We start from the raw sequence: 21,406 nt of genomic DNA, 5'->3' as shown, positions 1-21,406 counted from the left end.
TTCCAGTAAGTAAGGTTTATGGGATCAATGCATTTACAACCAAACTCCCTAGGAGTCTCTTCATTAATTAGAGGAGATATTCCTCAAGGAACAAATAGGAAGTAGGAAGAATAAGAGAGAGAATAGGAAGGATAGAAAGTATAGGAGGAAGTAGGAGGAATAAGAGACTGTTGCAAGTATAATAGATCTTTGTATAGCAGTGTTCCCAGATGACAGTATCATGACATCTTAAAACCTGAGGTATAGATAAGAAAAGCATGTTTTATACTAGTCCTTTTTCATTGTTTTTCCAAGTGCCTTAACACCAGTTATAATTTCTCAAAACCGCAATACTATATATAACTTGTGTTATACATAGGAGTAACACTTCAGTCCCTTAACATAATAATGTTGATAATAATAATGGCATTATTTGCACTACTAATATGCTAAAATTAAATAATTATGTTAAATGGCCACCTTTTTTTTTTCTTTTTGAAAATCAATAGTACTTTGTACGTTGGTTGATTTTTATAGTCTTAGGAAGTTTAGAAACTAACTACTATGCAAAATATATTTTTAGCTGTTGTCTTCTGTCCAAAATAAAGTGATCCTCTGAAAATAAACTACTAATTCACCTCAATGGGAATTTGACACATGCAACTCAGAGCCGCACTGGGCCGGCAAATAATCATAATTTCCATGTTGCCCATAAAACATGGAAACATGATAAAAACTGATGTTTATTAAAAGCCTTGAGTAGTGAAATGATCATAGAGCTGTGGGGAAAATGCACAATTCCTTCACTGATATTAGTGGTCTTTGGACCCGTTCACCTCTTTCTACATCAGAGTGCAGTATGATTTTTACAGTGATAACAAGGAGACTTTGTTTCAAATTGGAATATGATATAATGTGTTTAATCTTTATTATTTAGATTAATGAAAATTTGGAATTGATATTATCAAAAACTTACCAGTGCTCAGGTAGATACATTCCTGAGTGCGTTAGTTGTAAACATACAATTGCCACTCAAATAAGCAATAGGTAGTTGCACCACAAATCTTCATGACTTTTCTCACTCTCACTCAAGCTCTAGCCAGGGCAATTCCTGAGGAAACATCTAGGAAATTACAATAAATGGCAATATGGTTTGTGCCAGAGAAGTGACTGGGAGAAAATTATGCATGTAAGTGGTTAAAGAACGTTTCCAACGTTCGTTGGAAGAAGAAATGTTAAGTATAAGTGCCATTAAATTCCAATGAAATCATACAGTCCCTTCCCTCAATTTTCCCTTTTACATAAAAAAAGCAGAAATCCTAGCATGCTAAGTGAAAACTCCTTAGTCTGTGGTGGTTACTGAGCTTAGTGTTGGTCATAATGCACAATAAGAGCAGACTAACAGCAAACACTTGCGCTAACTGTGCGGCTTAGGTGCAAGAAAAACTCTGGAGATAAAATGTGGATTTTTATGGGTTTGGTTTTGAATTCGTTATTGTTTTAACAGAATTTGGATATTCTGAATGAAATTTGAGGCTTCTCCAACCCCTTTTTACCTGACTGTGATCCTGCTGCCCTGCCCATCCCCTTCCATTCCTAAACTTGCCTCATGATTCAGCTAGTTAGTTGAACAATAGTATTCTTAAATATGCTTGGATCCAATATGCTTGGATCTAGTTAATTCTTTTATAACAAAGATGCTATATTACATGAATGACATAAGGTATTCTGGCAGTGAAACAACCCAGCTCATGAGGGTTTTTAATTCTGTTGGGAAAGATACTCTCTCAGTAAAGATAAGCATCGTAAATTATCTGGGCTCCATGTAGGGTCGTATTTGGGCTGCTACTGCTTTCCTCACTGGTGCAATTCCCGTTCTGACTGACTCTGCAAATACTATTATGTATAAAGAGCACAAGGTTTGTTACTCAAGTAGAATGCACACATACCCACTCACATATTAGTCTGTGTTTGGATGTCATCCAGCAGAAAGTTTAAGTGAGAAGGGAAATTTTCAAGTGTTCTATTTTCAGTAGATTTCTCCATCAGTACAGAAAAGATTCACTCATTGACCCAGAAAGTCAAAAGATGACACCTGAAATCAGGAATCCTGCAATGGAAACCAGACACATCAGCTGCAGAAAAATTATGACTCTTTTTTTTTTTTGTCCTCTGTTCTGTTGACTACTTAAGAGTTGATAATTTTACAAGTGTGTTTGAATCTAATCCTACAGATGCCTCCAACTCTTTAGGCACAGCAATTTTTTACATTTTCCCTGCAACATCAGTGAATAGTGACAAATGCAAAATTTGTAACTGTGTGGAGGATGAAGAAAGAGTCTAAAAATCTTATCATATTAATAAAAATTAAGCTTTTTAGTATTGCAAAACCAGTGGATATTTATGACCTGTTTAGTTGTTGAACCATTAATCTTGTTGAGTGTACATGAGAAAAGAGGACTTGGGCTCAGAGTAGAAATTTGACGAAACATTAGGAAGCTTAGAGGTGAGAGTGTCTTTTTTAGTTACTTTTTTCCAGTTAGACTGCTGTGTCCTTTGTAAAATTTCAATAATTTTTCTTGTAGAAAACAAGTAGAGTTAAAAGAAGTTCGTGATACTTGTTCATCTTCCTGATGTTTGAACCCTAAACAGAGATACTAACTTTAACTTTGAAAAAGTCCAGTTCTGTTTATTATCTGATTGATATTTGATATTTATGGTTCAGATGGGTCACGTTGATAATTATGTTTTACAGATTGAAAGACATGACAACTGTGCATATGACTACTTGGAAATTCGAGATGGAACAAATGAAAACAGTCCTTTAATTGGTCATTTTTGTGGCTATGACAAGCCAGAAGACATTAGATCTACCTCTAATACCCTGTGGATGAAGTTTGTTTCTGATGGAACTGTTAACAAAGCAGGATTTGCAGCTAACTTTTTTAAAGGTAAATGTTAAAGCTTATTGGGATTTGTGAACAGCCTATCACTTCTTTTTGTACTAGAAAAATTATTACAGGATATTAAAAATATTTCTCAATCTTTTTCTACTAATAGTAGTTCTGTAGTCTCTAGCATATTTTTTTACCGAGGATACAATATAATCAAAACAAAACAATAGAGGTATTTGAATCTCTTTGTAAAATGTATCCAAAGAATGAAGGAACATAACCGTTGCAACTTTCTACTGTCTTCAGGTTCAGTTAATCAACTTAGTTTTGAAACATACCTAATCTTGTGAAAAAGTGGCTTTTTTTGACTTGTATTATCAAATACAAACATTATAATTGCAAATGGATTTTTTTCTGTTAAGGGGGTTTTTTTTGTTGTTTGGGATTTTTTTTGTCTAAATTATGTGGGTTTTTTCTGATCCATTTGCTGCATTAGGCTGCTTTATCAATTTATTACTTTCTGTAAGCAAGAAAATAAAAAGCTGAAAAGTCGTAGTGAGCAATGATCTCACAGTCTTCCACCAATTTTGAATGACTTTTGGGGAGAGGAAGGTGCCATACAACTGCAGCTATATCTGAAGCATGTGGTGTATGGGAAGTGTAATTCCCATCCTGTGCTGCCCATGGCACGATTAAAGCCACTGGCAGTGGTGTGGCCAAGAAGACACCTGAAATACAGGTCATGCCATCGGAAGAACATTTTTGCTTTTTTGAAAAGACACAAACTGTGGCTTTTCTTCCCCTAACTGACAGTTTTCAGTGTAAACAGTTATAACTTTGAAGGCTATAGGCATCAGAGGGGGAGCTCTGTTTTATTCCTAGGAAATTACTTGTCCTGGTGTAAGGAAACAATATTTTAACATCTGAGGAATATTTTAGCAGTGAATCTCATGAGTATACTTCAGAGCTAGTAGAGAGAATACACAATTCCTTTCCCTTCCCTTGCCCTGATTCATCCTGTTCCCTTTAATATCAGTAGAATGAAAACCTGGGATTTGAGGATTCTGTTAATCTGTTTTTGAGTATGAATTCAGGATAATGCACAGATTGATTCTGTGGGAGATAAAGTGCCCTTCAAGTGACCCTACTGTGGATTTTCTGTCTTTCTTTCAATACTTTATACAACCTTTAGATTATGGCTGTCTGAATTACTGTATGCTGCCCACAAAGTGCTTACAAATTAGTTCTGCAGCTGTCAGTAGGCATTGTTAAAAAAACCAAAAAGCAAAAATAACCCAACAACAAAAAAAACCAAAAACAAATGAACAAACAAACCCCAAAAAACCAACAAACAACCCCCCCCCCCAAAAAAAACCCACAAACCACAAAAAAAAAAAAAAAAAAAAAAACACCAAAACCAAAACACCCAAACCCTACAAAGGACAAATTTTTATTTTTCCCATTGCGGGTCTCCTAAGCATTTGAAAATCCTCTAGTCAGCAACCATAGTGTGTTATGTAGTGCACCTTACAATGGCATGCATACAGCTTTCTGGGTTAATATTGATACAGCAGTTACAGCCAAGGAAGGTAATTATTTAACACATTTTTACATTCTTCCCTGTCTTGGTAGAGGAAGATGAATGTGCCAAACCTGACAACGGTGGCTGTGAGCAGCGCTGTGTAAATACTCTGGGCAGTTACCAGTGTGCCTGTGATCCTGGATATGAACTTGGTCCTGACAAAAAGAGTTGTGAAGGTACAGTGTGTTGCTGTTCTGTGGGCTCTTTAAGCTCTCAGGGTGCCATTGCTTGAATGAAATACTACACATTTTATATGCTCCGTCCTAGCAGGGCAGACCTGTGCAATCCAACTTGGAAAACCAAGTGCTCCCTTTTTAGTAGTGGTGCCAGAGTAATGTCTGTAATGCAGAGTAATGCAGCAGTCATGTACATCTGATGTCTGTCAGCAGTTTAGCTTTGCGGATTTTGCTGTTAGTTGATCAGGAACAATGCAAAGCAGGACTTCATACTACTTACTACATTATTCATACTCACTAAAGCAAAGTCTACCACTGTGCATAAGAAGACAATTAATTACCAGCAATGTGCCACTGTCTCAGAATCAGAGTATTTAACAATCCCTCTGGCTGGGGTGTGCCTGGGAAGTGGCAGGTCTAAAAAGCGGGATCCATTAGTCCACCTCAAAGTTCTGAGAAACCATTCTCACTCCTGATCAGATTGTGGACTTTTCTTGCTGGAAACAAATTCTACTTCTCAGGGTGAGAAAAATGTGTTCAAATAATCATTTGGAGAAATAAAAATCTGATAAGTGGAAGGCTGTAAACATAGGATTGAACTTTTGCATTCTATGCATATTTCATATGAAAGGAAAGAAACATAAGCTCTTGATCATTATGCACCAATTATTGTTGGATTTTTATTCATAGACACCAATAAATTAAGGGATACCACAAATTTATTCTTAGCTTATCTGTTTGACTCGTAAAAAGAAAACAGAAAAGGAATACTTCCCTTGTGCCCAAACAGTAAAGCAACTCTAGCAAAAGTCCCTTCAAGCACTGCAGTGCATTGTAGAGCAAAAACCCTGAGCTATCCCTTAAAGTGTATATATGATTGTTCCATGTCAGGTGGCACTCACTGTATATAGATAGTACTTGGGACTGCTGAACTAAAATCACTATCTAGTCACACTGAGCATTATGTCCTAATTATAGTTTGGGCCTTTAAGGAGTGAGCTAGATGTATTAATTCACACATGATGCCAGAGTAGAAGTTAGAAACTTTGCCCTATGCTTCACTGAAGTGTCAACAAGCAAAGAAATTTGCTTGATGGTCTTCTAGTCCAAATCTCCCCCAATGACAGCATATTAGAAAGCTTTAACTTTTGGTTTGGGGGTTTTTTCCCCACCATTGCCTCAACAATCTATAGAACAACGTTCAAAAGCAGAACCTGAAATCTGGCAGTACTTGTCCTGATCCAGACTGTATCATTTGAGGAGACATCTTGTGTCATCTGACTGCAGCCTCTAAATCTATGTCTGGTGTTTTTTGATACGCTATGGTGTGACCCAGGGTCTCAGTCCACCCACCCCCATCAGATTACCTTTACATGTATACCAAGAAGCATTCTGCATGGAAAGCCAGGAGCCAGTCTGAGTTGAAAAAATGAGCCTTGACACAGTAACTGGAGAGTTCTCCCAACTGTGTTAGATGAAGTAGATGCAGTGTGTGAGATCATCAGCTAGATAAGAATAGCCAGTTTGTAAAGCATTCAGTGTTAGCAGAGAGCAGTTGAGTAGATCTTCCCCCCTCCGGCTCTTTGGAAAGATTTGTGGATGATTTCCAGTGCTGCCATAGTGCTGTAATAGTATCAATGTAGCAGAGTGTGATCAAGAGCCCCTGCAAATCCCATTACTTTCCTTTTTTATGTAAAAAATTTACACAGATGGAAAAGATAAAAGAGTTTATCCTTTTCTAGCTGAACTGCATTCACATAGTACAGTATTTTTCTGTTGTATGGTTGTCGCTATTTGACATATATTTGAAAATAAGGGGCATTTTCTCTATTACTTGAACATCTGTACTTCAGCAAAAGTAATTATGACTGAAGTGTGCGTGACTGCTATTCCATAGAAGTGACCCTATCTAGTAGATTATGGGAGGCATATACAGCTATATGAGCTGAGACAGGTAAGGCTGAGTCTGTATCAATAGTCAGAGAGAAACTGGGGAAATGCGGAATGCATCTTAAGTAGTCTGTCTGTCAGAAGAGGGGTGGTCAAGGTCCTGGGGAGGGTGGTGAGGTCAGAGGACTTGCATGGGAAAGGCTGTGAGAGAATAACCAGAGTCTCTGGAGAGAAGGGAAAAGAATGAATATGATAACGCCTTGTATAATCCTGAAACTTATCTCTGTTCACAAACCTGCAAGCTGTTCAAGATAGGGGCTGTCTCTTTCTCCTTGTTTGCACCACGAATGATAAAACAAGATTCTGATTAGTCTGTCTGGGCATTACAGCACTATAAGTAATGAGAGGACTGATTCTTCTCAGAGTGCTTCTGTTTACAGTAAAACATGGTTTCAGTCAAGAAATTATGCTCTTTTAATTTTACAGCTGCTTGTGGAGGACTCCTGACAAAGCTAAATGGGACTATAACCACACCAGGGTGGCCCAAAGAGTATCCTCCAAACAAAAACTGTGTGTGGCAGGTGGTCGCCCCAACGCAGTACCGAATTTCAATGAAGTTTGAGTTTTTTGAGTTAGAAGGAAACGAAGTAAGTAACTGTGTACAAAGAGCTGCACAATCTGTTACATGATGAAGAGTTTTGCAAGCATTTGAAAATAGATATCGTCTTATAAAACCCTTGCTGACCTTTCATATGCTGACAATAAGCATAGATATTCTTGTTTTCATTTTGGGACTGTTTCTGGATTCTTTCAAAACAAACATGGAGAGAATAACTCTCTTTTACATATCATCTAAATGTATATGCATTACAAGAAATTTAAAAAAATGTTCTCTGCTGAGTCTCAGCTGACTTTTTTTATCAACAAAGTAAAACAGAGCAAATGGGGCTGAGGAATATTGGAAAGAATTCAAGAGAAGAAAATCTGGAGAAACCAAATCATCTTTACAGACTGACTACAAAGTATACACATAAGATGTGGTTAGTAATGAAGTGAGGGAGCATTTAAATCACAAGAATCTCAGTGGGGGAATATTTTAAAACAAGCAGTACCAGAAATAAGGCACAATAGAATAGCAGCAGTTTTTGAGCTGATCAGCCCCAAGGCATGGGGGATCTTGTCACCAGGTAGCAGGAGGGACAGGGCAGAGCCCTTCATCTAGTAAAGGATACTCCTTACAGCTTTAAACAAAGTGGTAGGGGTTGCAGTGGTCTTTTGGATGAGAAACATAAAATACGGGTTTCAACATCAACTTTTAAGCTTTTTTTCTGCTTAGTAGGCACTTCTCTGTCATAACATTGAGTTTCCTTGTCACACTCCAGCCATAATGTGCTGTAGCCATTGAGTTTCTATGCATGTTCTTCACATGGCATTAAGGATGCAAATCCCAGGACATTATTTCTGACTAAACAAATTTGTAACAACATATTTAGGATAAAGATGACCTGTCTTTTGGGCATGGGATTTAAAGGGGCAAAAGCTTCAGTTTAATTTATAACTAAGAACCAAACCAGACATGCCTTCTCCAAAATACATCAAAATTATTTGCAGAGGCAGCAATGTGAGATTTTTTTTTTTCTCTAGTATTTGGAGTGGGTTCTAAAGACCATGAAATTCCAACTTTCAAGGATATATATGTTCCACTCATGCCCTATTATAATTATTACTAGAACTGAAAGAGGTGTAATAAAAACTTAAAAATTCCAGAGAATTAAAATTTATTTACCATTTGAACAAATCGTAATTTTTTTTCCCCTGCCCTTTCCTGGTACTTAAGATTTGCAAGGAAAACACCTCGGGTATGATGAAGTTAAATCAGTTTTCTAAGGTCATACAAGACATGTAACTTAAGCAGATTCAAAAAATTTAAATGTTTTTCAACATTCAGAACTTCAGTTTGATCATCTCCTGTGCTACTAAATCTTAGCTTTTTACTGTTAAAAGGTAGTACTAATGATGTGAAAATCAGAAGAAACATATAATATCTGGAAAATTCTAATATATTGTCTGAGTGCAGACAAAAAAAATATACATTTATCAAGTACTATAATTATTTTTTTCTTATAGGAGCTCCATTTAAGGCCAATATGCCTTTTCCACTATTACAATTTTAATATTTTACGTTTACATTTTACATTTACCTTGTATAATTTTTTTCAATACAGTGTAGTACAGAGGAAGTTAGACCTATCTGAAATTACCTTTACCTGATCTAAAGCTATGAAACCATAAAAACTCACCACTAGTATATTGCTGAAATTACTGGGATTTATTAAAAGTAGTGAGCTGTATTTGAAAATCACATGCATTATTATGAATTTATTTCCAGTAATATAAATCAGCATGTATCAGTAGCTCACGTTTTATGAATCTTTGTGTTTTTTATATTGTATAAGAATAGTTGCGACTGAATTAGTCACTTTCTGACTCTGCAATATATGAAAATTATTCCAATAAAAATATAAATTTAATCTATGTCTTTGGTGTGTTATATTAAAAGCAATTGGAAATGTTGACAATTTTTCCTAAGGAAAGAGAATAACAAATGCCAAAACCTCCTTTTCAATTGTTCCCTTCCAGCTCCTCTGACAATTCTTTTTTGCCTGCAAATTGTGATTTACCAAATACAACTTGGATTTATTGGACAATATAAGCTCCATATGAATCCTCCTGGCCATTGTTTTTTCTTAAGCTATTAATTGCAGACAACTGGGACATTTTTGATTAAATGATTGATAGTTGAACCTAAGAAGCTTAGAAGTTTTTGGGTGGAAGGCTTTAGGTTGGCCAAGGGATTATGCATTGAAAGTATTATCATGAATAGTAGGCCTTGCATAAGGCTTTTTTATTACATTATTTTACTTTATTTTTAACCTTTTAATGAAAATGGCATGTATCATGCATTGACATTATAGCTAGGCTACTGTTTAAGAACAATGTACTGTTTTAATGGTGTGGATTCATATATTTGTAAATAAATTCATAAGTTTTAAATACATTATGGTAGAAATGAACCTTGCAAGTTTCTAAGTGAAAATTAATATTTTTTAAAAATCTATGAGATGCAAACAGTAGAAAGTTTGTAGGTTCAAGGTATGTCATTTAAAGCAAACAAATAGGTATAATTTTTAGGGTGAATGGTTCCAGATTTTAGTTTACTGTCAATGGAATGTTTACTTTTTAGATTAAATAGAAATACTACTAAGCATCTTGAAATTTAGACATGAAATAGAGATGAGTATCTATAAAAATATAATTTTGAATGTAATTCATAGTATAGTTTTGTGTTAGTGACCTTAAAATGTTCTTACATAAAGTCAGTGAGTGTTTGTAAGAATTTACAAATGTTTTCAGTCATGTATTATTAAGCAGCATATACCAATCACAGTTCTGACATTTGCAAACAACTTCATGCTTTTATTTTGGTTAGACAAAATTTTTTCTCTCCTTTCTTTTCTCAGGTTTGCAAATATGATTATGTAGAGATTCGTAGTGGCCTTTCTTCTGATTCTAAGCTACACGGTAAATTCTGTGGTACAGAAGTGCCTGAAGTTATCACCTCTCAGTACAACAATATGCGAATTGAGTTTCGATCTGACAACACTGTGTCAAAAAAAGGTTTCAAGGCACACTTCTTCTCAGGTATAGAAAATTGCTCTTGTATACCTGTGAGTGTCTCTGAGTGTCCACTGACTGGGTGGAGCGAGCACTCTCTTGGTTTGAAAATGATTGACCTTTTTGTTTATGGTTTTCCTGATAACTTTGAATTTGTTTTATTTACATAAGCATAAACCCTTCTTCTGTCTTAAAATACCCTTCTGAATTGTAATGTCTGTAGAAAATAGATGAATATATATATATATTTAAATAACAGCAGAAGCAAATAAACTTTGTGGGATACAGAGGAAGAAAGTAAGTTCACTGTATTCCTGCATTTTTGTTACATTTCTTTTATCCCAAGTTTTGTTGCTATTTTTTTCAAATCCCAGTTGTAATATGATACCAGTTGCGTACTATGTACACTTGCATTTTTTCTACTCAGGTCTCTTAATATATTCCATTTGTTGGGAAATTACCACTGTGCTACAACATTTGTTTAACATTATGGGTACTTTTGTGCCAAACTTTGCACTTCTTAATGTTTTGCAGAAGAACAGAGTTTAAGATCTTGCTCTTGCAAAAATCTTTTTATTTACGAGTGTAGTTTTACTGAGGCAGATCAGAGTGATGGAAGTTTATATCATATAAGGACGTATATTCTTGAATAAAATTAGACATGAGTGAAGCTTAAGATGTGAGGAAATATTTGCACAACAGTTGTCTCTGCAATTACCCATTGAGACTAGAATATAATAATCTGACTCTGACAGGATACCACTCAGTGCTTGTTGAGAAATTTTGCTTTGTGCTATTCCTGTGTGTTTACACACACACACAAATGGGGAGGTATGTTATCTTGTGTAAAACAACATAAAAAACCAGTCCCATCTGCGCCCCTCCCTAAACTGGATGTGCCATAGAAGAATTTGGGAGTTGAATTGTGCCCCAGGGTTTTTTGATAGCAGTTAAAAATCTGAATCTAGAGAATCCTTAGCATGTAGTAAAATATGTTACCATTATGAGCAACTTTTTGCTAAAATATTTTATGAAAACTGAAGTGAAATGGTATTTAATTGGTTACTGTTAATAACTCATCATTATGACTAGGTAATAAGTAGTATAATGTATAAGTGAGATGGTTTGGAAAGGGAAAAAATAACTAAGACAAACAGTTTAGACTTTGAATGTTTCCTATTATTTAATATTTTTATTAAGCAATTATGAAAGATGAAAAAGGGTGTTTCATCTCATGCAAAGACATTAACAAACATTTTACCTTCTCTAAAGTATATTTTTTTTTCTAGTAGTCACATTTCTCTGATCATAGTCTTACAGATCCATCTTTACATATAGTAACAGTTTTTGCTTTTAAATTTATTGTTTACAATAACAAGAAGCTTTCAAGGTTTCCTTCTATTTGTAGTAAAAACATGTGTGCACACAGAACTTCTTCCTAGAAGAAACACTTCCTAGAAATGCTTACTCAACAAGTTATTTTATATAGGCCTCATAATTGTCACATATTTTGACTTTTTACAGAAGTAAGGATTGATATGTTCAAGTTCTAAAAACTGCAAATGAAGTTTGTTAAATCTTTTCAAGATCTATAGAGCTATGTCACATAAGATTGGCAATGATAGCTTTGTAATTTGTGTAAGCTCTGTAGTTCAGAAGTTGTGTTTTCTGGACTTGCTGAACATTTACACATTTATATTCAGTTAAATTTTGGGTTTCTTTGAAGTGATAGTTCATCTTCACATATGTACTTATTTATTTTATTGGTTGCTTAAGTGATTTTTTTACTATTATGAATGAGTTCTAGGAAGAAATCACACCAATGCTGTATCTTGGGGAAAGTCTAGACTATAAGTCATAGAGTACAAAGCATCAGCTTGTAATGCTTCAGAACTGTTTCTCTTGTATTTTTCAGTTCTGGATAAAATTTTCTTACCTTTCCCTCAAAAGGTGAAAACAGGATTTTCCTGGTAATTGAAAAAAAAAATATTTGAATTACATCACTGATCACCAGAAAAAATTAATTAGTCAGGGATAAATCTGAACTGATGTGTTTTTTTAATTAATAGAAACATGTGATGTGTCCTTGATATAGTATATATCTAATTCCCTTCAAAAAAAAGAGATAATTTGATATAAATAGTCCTTAATTCTGTAAGCATATAAATTTACTGTTTCATAATGCATTTTTATCATAGTCTCTTTTCTTGTTTCATATGAGTCCAAATACTTTGTATTTTATTTTTCTTTTTTCTCAATTCTCTTCCAGTTTTTCTAATTTCTAGCAGATTCTATTCTGCTAAGTTACCTTTCTCCATTTGAAAATATTTGACAATTTTTTAATGCTTGAAACAAATCAAACTTCCAAACATAAAGTATCTAGAAAGAGCATGTCATCTCCAAATAATTCATCAGACAAAAACCTTAGGGCTGTCAGAAAACACTGAGACTTTCTTACCCCTGAATTCCTTAATATGGGCATAATAGGCTACTGAAATATCAATGAAGAACAGACCTGAGACTTCAAGCAGTTTGACTTTTGGGAGTTGGTAACTGATAACTTTTCAGCTGATGAAATGTGGGGGTTTTGCCTCTATATATACGCATATATATATATACACATATATATTAGTCTTCAGAAGGCAATACTTTTAGAATGATATCTGGGTAGAAATGCTTAGATACTTGCTGGAGGCATTTACCAATTTTATTAATTAAATCACAATAATATGTGTAAAGAGTTATAAAGACATATATAATGAAAAAAATGTAATGAGTAAAACACTGTATCTTGCACTCTATTCACAAATAAAGGGCATAAGCAATGCTCAGCAAGAGAGAAAGGTGGATATGTCAGATTAGTGTGAAGATTAGGAACTGTAATATGTTCCCCAAGCACAGCCAAAGAATTTCTCTTTTTTTTGTAACTCTTTTGGTGGTGAATTCTGCAGCCACAGCTAGAGCTGAGAAAGCATGGCCCAGCTCCAGCGTAGAAGACAGAAAGCAGTTTTTGGGTGGTTGGAACCTACTGTGATAAACTGTGAAAGCAAACAGTGACATAGGGCAACAGATGACCTGCATTAGTAAGGTATTTGTGTTGATACAAGACAACATGTAATTACATTTTTGGCTGTAAAATAGTGTTAACAGCCAGACAGGTGCTACTGGAAAGTGAGAAAAACTTTTTTTTCCAGTATTCTGTAAAATTTTCATTTGATGGGACAGTTCTGAAGAAAGCTCAATTGGGAGCTGTTGCAGGGATCTAGCTGATCTACAGAGACGCTATTGTATATTTGTAATCAAGTTTATTGGATAAAGGGAGGAAACTAGGAAGTAATGATATATTAATTTTTTAACACTTTTAATAAACAGTTTTGGAATTGGATAAATAAAATAAATAAATTAAATAAATAAATAATAAAACTTTGACTAATTGGGGTTTTATTCTTCTCTTTTTTTCTGTCTTCCTCTGTCTCTCTCTTCCACTTTTGTTACAAGACAATGACCTAGCAGTCAGTCCCTGCAGGACCTAGCAATCTGCTGGGCCTGTAAGACTAGAGCAGTGTAAAATAATGCCAAAAATATAATAATATTAATAATATATATTAAAAAAACCCACCCCCTTTATTTTTTTTCTGTGATCTTTCTGAGAAGATAACCTAAGGATCAGTGATAATATGTCATTAAACTGCTTCCCTTTGTCATAAGTTTTAGAGTTACTTCAGTGTTTTAAATAAACATGATTCTTTGCGCGATCATTCAAAAGATACACGATGTTTGATGAAATAGGGTTTGTTGGGACATTTTTTCTTGGGTGATGATTCATTGAGCAATTAAAAATAGAAAGCTAGAATGTTTCTGGCCTTGAGCACAAACTCATCTCTGGTGCCATCCTGGTACATTTTTTTCCACAGACAAGAAAGCTGCCTGCAAAGAGAAAATTTTTCTTTTTGAATCTTGCGAGGATTTGATACAGGTCCCTTCAGGCCGAGTACGTATTAATCACAGACTGGTGGCCTCTGAGGGTCTCAGAGGTACGACCATTTGTCCTCTGAATGATTCATTCTAACATTTTGTTGAGAATGGATCTTTCCCTCTTCTGAGTACTGAAATGAGAAAAGAAGGAAAGTATCCATTCAAAACTGGGGGTTCTAATTTCCATCTGTCAGCATAACAAATGGCTTTGTTTTTACATAGCAAAACATTTGTTCTTGGAACTAATGCAGACTAATTGTTTTTTTCACGAATTTTGAAACTGGGCAATCAATTTGACAGAAAGTCTGTCCTCAGTTATGGAATGTGAGGAAGGCTTGTTCAACAGTTGCATCCTTGATTAACCATGTACAAGTAATTATTGTAGTTCAAATGTGTTCCAAAACTTCTCCTTTCTACCTTCTGTCCGTTATTTTATTTCTGAGGAGATCCAACATAGGACTGTTTGCTTTATGCACTTGTCTTATTAGAGATTATTTTATAGAATATAAGCTTATTTAATGCTACAATACTTCTCAGAATGTTTTGCGTGGTTTGGTGGAAGATGAAAATGAACAGGGCTTTTTATTTTGAATTCATGCACCTACTCTGTATTTGAAAGCCTAACTTGAATGCATTTTGAACTTGCCTTCCTTTTATTTTTTTATTTTGTTGGAAAATTACAAACTAATTCTTAGGAGGAAAAACATTACAGACTTTTGTTTGTATTATTTCTAATTTCTCAATTGCTTGTTACTGTTCTTCACTTGCAATGTGGAATTAATTTATGATGGTGCTTACTTTTGCAAAGGTGAAAGATTATAACTTTGGTTTGAAATTACATAAATTTACTACCTCAGTTTGGGACTTGCATTGTAAAGTGCATAAGCAGTGCATTGTGGAGCTTTTATGCTTCTTTCATCATCAAAATGACAACTATAAGTCTTTGAATGTATGAAGTACCTATGTTTTCAACTGTTTCTTAATCTTCAAATCTGTTCACATTTTCAGAAAACTTCCAAAAACTTTCAGTACAAACAGATTTGAGATTTACAGAACAAAATGCAGTGGATGCTTTGGTTTGATTTGCAGAATTTATGTATAAATGTACATTATCATCATGTATTATAAGTAAAAGCTGATTTTTATGGAAAGACCTGCAAGTCAATGGGTAAAAGTGTTGCATTTTGGCAGAGTTGCATACACTTTGGCAGAGGAAGATGATATATATGCAAATATAATGCAAACTTCCTTTGTCGTGTTACTAAATATGAGCATCAATAAGGACAGGGAAAAAATGCATGAGTAAAACAATGAAAAGAGAATTAAATTATCCATAGTGTCTTCTAATCTATAGAAATTCTTATTATACCTACTAAAGTCTGAAATATCATGCTCCCTTGTTTGAAGACAATGTTTGCTGCTTTTCAAGGTACATAAGGCTGAAGGGGGTAAATGCTCTGCATTTCAAACCTGTTAAACCAGACCCCTTCGATGACCACAGTTTCTTTGCTCTTTTTCTTCCTCTCTTTTGCATGTTGAAATGACACATTGTGTAAAATACAGGGTTTTTAAAACATGTGTGTATTTATATATATATAGACATATTTTTATATGTAAGAATGTATATATATGTGTCTATATGTATATAGTTATATGGATGTGCATACATATATACACGTATGTGTACATATATGTTAGGAGCAGTCTACCTCTTTTAAAAGGACCAACCTCACTAAAACAGGAACAGCTGAATGACATAGAAGGGTGGCAGCTGAGGCCTCTTGTTAGAATGACAGCCTGTTAATCTAGTTTGGCTTTTTTCCATGCAATGAATTTGTAGCTGTTTAACACAGGTCATATTTCCTCTGCTACTCTCTGCTTTATTTCTAACACACTAAAAGCTCTTTTGAAGGATTATATGTTAATAAAGAGAACTGCATGCTACATTGTATATCTTGAACTAACTAATGCCAATTTCTTTTTTTTTTTTTTTTAAAGAAATGTTTTTCTTTTTCTGATGTTCTGTAATGTCCAGATTCATTCAAAGTTAAGCACACTGTCACTCTGCTGGGGAAAAAAGAAAGAAACTTATTAGAAAAGTTGATGTGAAATCCTTCTCTTTTTACATGTTTAGTAATGTGGAGGTTAAAGTCTTGTTTACCCTCTGTGTTCCTTTGAACATACCGCCATTAAACTGTGGAATTTGCGTAAAGCTGGAATGCTTTATGTGTTGTCCATAAACTACAATGCCATTGTTAAGTAAAGTAAAAGTTTGGATATTTATGAAACTTTTACCAGCTAGACCACTTGAAAGAGTAAAAGCTGGTAACTCTCCTTGTTCTAAGCTTAGGAACTCCCTCAGAACTAATTCTCATTTCCTAGAAAGATGAGACAGACTCTTTGTGCTGTGGTGCAAGGTTGTAGGCTGAGCAATGAGTGTCTAGAACTAAGTACCATGAAACTGCCTTACTGAGAAGAGTGACTGTGCCATAGATTTTCCTTTTCTGGACTCAAACTCTCTGCTCAACCTTTTTCTTTTTGGTGAAAGGTCTACTACTGGCTGTGATGCTCACTCGACCTTCTTGTGTATTTTGTAGACAAGGATGAGTGTTCGAAGGACAATGGTGGCTGCCAGCATGAGTGCATCAACACAGTAGGAAGTTATGTTTGCCAGTGCCGAAATGGATTTGTGCTACATGAAAATAAACACGACTGTAAAGAAGGTAAGTAGTAAGGTATTTGAATGGTTGATTACACAACTGTCTTGCAGAAAGCTTTCTGCAGCTCTCCTTTCAAACAGAAGAAAGGAAAAAGTATCTTGGTAATGGGTCTTAGACATTTTAGTTTAAGCACTCCAGCATACCTCCCCTTTCCCATCACCTTCATCCCCAGCATTTGTGTGGGCTGAGTTTGACATCCACAGGAATGCAGTTTGGAAAACTCGGGATCATTGGCAGAGAGTGCTACTTTTAACAGTTTTATGAAATGTAGAACGTTTAAAGTTCTGATAGAGTATTATCTAAGGCTGTATTAAACACAGGGGTAGAGTTTCTGGAGAGAAGTCTGGTAAAGCTGTCATTTACTCCTATCAGTAGCAGGTAGTTTCCTCAAAGTCAGGTTGAAACCATCTACCCTTTCTAGGTTTATTTTAGGGGACATATTCAGACAATCTAAGTTCCAGTCAAATCCCTATGCATTTTTCTTCCTGTTGGCTGCCTCGAGGTGTGGCTACCTCCAAGAAACAATAGGCTTTGGGACTTAAATAGAATTTAGATTATCTGCAAATGAACCTCAAGTGTGCAATATCATGTAAGCTACTGCAGTTTCTCAAGATTGTTTTCTAGCATAGATTTAATTTAACTAAAGACATGCCCTTTGTGAATAATTTGCATTTTCACTGGTTTTAGAATGATATTTAGAAAGCAATTTGAGATTGTTAAAAAAATAAATACAAAAATGCCTTCTTTTAGTTCTGTGTGCTAGTGGTTCAGTTACAATGTGAATGACTAAGCTGTTCCTCTTAAATACAGTTTAGTCTTAGCTGTTCTCTCATTGTATATATATCCATAGAAACTGTTGTTAAGAAATCAAAATGATTGTTCTGTAGCTGCAATATGAAAATTATCAAGAATAGAAAAAAATAAATTGTTCAAGAAATTTCTATTGTAGTTGGAGTAGAAAGATTTTTCATATAGATTTACATAATTAGTTGTATGTAGGATGGGAGAAATATCAAAATATTTTATTCATTTTTAATATTTTTCTTATGTTTATTCCTTTATAATACTTTTTCCAAAAAAAGACCGTCTGTTGTAAACAACAGTGTATTTTTCACAGCAATCAATAAGCAGGCATGCTGGGTTAATGCTGTTAAGTGTGTGCCTGATGGGAAGAACATGACTGTGCACACTGAAGAGCATCCTTACCTGTCTTTCTCTAGATCCTTTCCATTCAGTGGGTGCCCTGAAAAATATAGTATTTTTTTGGCTACTTCTGAATGCAGAATCCCAGACTAACTGATGCTATCACTGTTGGCACAGCTGAGTGTGAACAGAAGATCCACAGTCCCAATGGTATCATCACGAGTCCCAACTGGCCTGACAAGTATCCCAGTAGAAAGGAGTGCACATGGGAAATCAGTGCCACCCCTGGGCAGAGGGTCAAACTGGTGAGTTTCTGGTGACTCTTCCTTTTTATCTTTTCTTCTACCAAGCCAGCTTCTCAAATGACTGCTCAATTATATGAAACTGTTACTAAACTTTACCATCAGTTTGCATCCCAGAGGTAAACTATTTTAGAAACTTGCTGACTCCTGTCCATTTCTGGCCAACAGGGACTACTCAATATCATGAGCTATCATTCAAGTTTATAGTGATTGGGAATATTCTGGACAGCAGAAGGCAGGAGGAATACTTTTCCTCCTGTCAGACTTTACTATATTATTGTTGCAACTCATAAAACTTCTGCAAAGTTTTGACAAATGTGGCAGAGGCCATTTAAACAACTCCAGAAAAAGCCAAATTTGAGTTATGAACAGTCCTCTAACACACACTTTTTGTATTTCTGGTCTGTACTTTTTGAGGAGGAAAAGAAGATGCAAAAACCCCAAGAATCTGGATTTCTCATTTAAAAGTGGCTCCAAATTTTAGCATGAGTAGAAGAGCAGACTGGATTAGATTTATGAATTTTGTGTCCAACTGGCTGAGGACAATGCTGGTGGCTAAAGACAGGCTAGCAGAGAACTTTACAGGTCTATGGAGGTTACGTAGCCTCTGTACAAAGCTGAAGGCATGGTCCTACCTAGGGGGCTTTTTACTTTGAGCTCAGTCCCAGTGTTCCTTCACTGTCCCTCTGTACTCAGGGAACAGCCACAAAAAAAGCTGGCCTTACATATTTTAAAATTTGATAAATTGATTTTATGACAGTTTTGGAGCAAATAAAGTTAAGGAGAGAGCTGTCTCTACTTCAGAGAGGTAGAAACAATAGGCAATATTGATGCAGGGATGAAAGGGATATTGTACTCTCATAACTGCTGACCTTAGCCAAACTCTAACCCCTTGTGCTGGGGTAGAGTTAATTTTCTTCACAGTGGCTGGTAGGGGTCTATGTTTTAGATTTATGCTGAACACAGTGTTGATAGTATAGGGCTACTTTTCTTGTTGCTGAGTAGTACTTACATAGAAGCAAGGCCTTTTCTGCTTTTCCTACTGCCATGCCAGTGATGAGGCTGGGAGTGCGTGGAAGACTGGGAGAAGACACAGCCAGAACAGGTGACCCCAGGTGACTGAAGGGATATTCCATACAATATGACATCATGATCAATATGTAAAATGGAGGTGAAGGAAGAGGAAGGGGGATGTTTGAAATGATGACATTTGTCTTCCCAAGGAACCATTATGTGTAATGGGTCCCTGCTCTCCTGGGGATGTCTGAACACCTACTTGTCCATGGAAAGCAGTGAATTAATTCCTTGTTTTGGTTTGTTTGTGTGTACAGCTTTTGCTTCCCCTATTAAACTGTCATTATCTCAATCCATGAGTTTTCTATCTTTTACTATTTCAATTCTCCCCCCAGTGCTACTGGTTGGGAAGTGAGCAATGCGCGCTGGCTGGGGTTAAACACTATACTCCTGTTACTGGTGCTGGTGCTGATGTGAGATTGTGTATTGATTCCTGCTCACCAAAAAAAAAAACAGTTAAATTATGCTGGGGAGTTGGTGGGGGATGGAAAATGAGCGGTGTGCATGTTCTGCCCATTCCAAGGGTGAAAAATAGGTTTTTGATTCAGTCGACCTTCCTACTGCTACTTCTGAGCAAGCATTCTGGCTGAATAAACCAAAGCCAACCAGGCATAGGCATGGACACGTTGGTGTAAAAGCTTTTCCAGTACTTATAATCTCAGCAGGCAAAATTTCAACATTCAGATAGAATTTTCAAAAATATCTCAATGATTTGGAGTCTGAGATCAGCTCTTCTGTGCAAACTAGTAAGGTCAATTACTAAATTCGGTGTGTATAATATCTTTAAATTGTGTTGTACAGCAAGGTGCCATATCAATAATATTATTGTATTGGTATTGTATGTTATTAACCATAATTCCACAATGGATCAATACTTTTTCTTGGACTTTCACACTGTATTTAAGTTTATTTGTCATAGGTTATTTGTTCAAACTGAACAAGGAGAGAATTGTTTCTTTCATGGTAGCAATCCATATTAATTATGGGGTTGTGCTTCCTTTTTTGAGAGGGGTGTTTGTACAGAAACTAATATTTTGTTGTGATTGCTCTCACTCTGATAATCATTGAAAAGTATCTTCCTGAACAGACTAAAGTTAAGCATTTAGTGCAATTAAGAAGTCTATGAAAAAATAGATATGTGCTTCAGAAGTTTTAAATGAAACATGTAGATAAAGATGGTTTTGAAAATGTGTGAAGCAGAGAGACCAATTTTCACAACCTAATCAGCCGGATGTTTATAAGAGACAGACTGAAGTGTCCCATTCAGACAGCTATCCATAAGTGCTACCAACATATCTACTCAGCTGAGTGGTATAGATAGAAGGGGCTCGATGTTCAGAAGCAGTATGTAACATTTCTGAACACCATTCCCATTAAGGACACAATTAAAATGAGGACTGTAGTTATGGTGGGGTAGGAATTCAAAAGTATTTGTCTCAGGAAGACAGGATGTGATTTAATTATACTAACAACTGTATTAGATCATTTGTGAAATCTATTGACAGCAACTATTCAGTTATGTTTAAGGGAAGTCTGTGTCAGTTCTTCTCTTTCAAATCTGCTAGGAACTGACTGATTATGCAAGAAATAGAGACTCTTTTTGAGTGTTTTAAGATATAAGGCATTTTGAGCTTTTAAAAGACTACACATATTAAGATCTGATTTTCCTTTAAAAAAAATTCCTTTGATTCTCTTTGCAATTGCTACAATCAGTTGCTGTACTCACAACCGATTTAGGATTGTTTTGTGGTCATCTTTGTGGGACGCAATATAACGTACTGTGTTTGTGCATGGTTAGGAATCCCAGCGAGAAGTAAAATATTAAAAATAATAGGTTTGTCTTACAGGTCATGGTGAGATGTGCTTCCTGGAGAGTGGTTGTTTTGTTTGTTTTTTTTTATGTTGATAAGAAGTGAATAAAAAAGATATTATTTTCCTCTAAAAGAAAACGAGGCTCCGCAGGGTGCTCTTGGATTACATCTATTTCTCCCAGTGA

At 35.4% G+C, this 21,406-nt stretch overlaps 1 protein-coding gene and 1 long non-coding RNA gene across 3 annotated transcripts in view; one reads left to right on the top strand and one right to left on the bottom strand.

Moving 5' to 3' along the window:
* The window catches only part of TLL1 (tolloid like 1), a 132,179-nt gene that overhangs the window by 100,649 nt on the left and 10,124 nt on the right, over nucleotides 1-21,406 (top strand). The window contains exons 13-19 of one of the 2 annotated variants that reach the window (XM_051790168.1): nucleotides 2,735-2,930; nucleotides 4,506-4,631; nucleotides 7,008-7,168; nucleotides 10,043-10,223; nucleotides 14,111-14,230; nucleotides 16,769-16,894; nucleotides 18,212-18,339. In XM_051790168.1, the coding sequence (XP_051646128.1) occupies nucleotides 2,735-2,930; nucleotides 4,506-4,631; nucleotides 7,008-7,168; nucleotides 10,043-10,223; nucleotides 14,111-14,230; nucleotides 16,769-16,894; nucleotides 18,212-18,339 (1,038 nt within the window). The remainder of the gene's footprint in view (nucleotides 1-2,734; nucleotides 2,931-4,505; nucleotides 4,632-7,007; nucleotides 7,169-10,042; nucleotides 10,224-14,110; nucleotides 14,231-16,768; nucleotides 16,895-18,211; nucleotides 18,340-21,406) is intronic. The other variant, XM_051790167.1, reaches the window with a different exon arrangement.
* On the bottom strand, nucleotides 1,978-19,451 carry LOC127472278 (uncharacterized). Its single transcript, XR_007904945.1, has 4 exons — nucleotides 19,349-19,451; nucleotides 18,098-18,134; nucleotides 12,133-12,163; nucleotides 1,978-2,089 (listed from the first exon to the last, which is right to left on the bottom strand). It is a non-coding gene; the product is annotated as an uncharacterized LOC127472278 (long non-coding RNA).

The sequence above is a fragment of the Manacus candei genome, unplaced genomic scaffold (genome assembly GCF_025592945.1).
Source record: "Manacus candei isolate 608988 ecotype Guabito, Panama unplaced genomic scaffold, ASM2559294v1 h1tg000028l, whole genome shotgun sequence".
Lineage (NCBI taxonomy): Eukaryota > Metazoa > Chordata > Aves > Passeriformes > Pipridae > Manacus > Manacus candei.
This window is presented reverse-complemented; position numbering and strand designations above follow the sequence as displayed.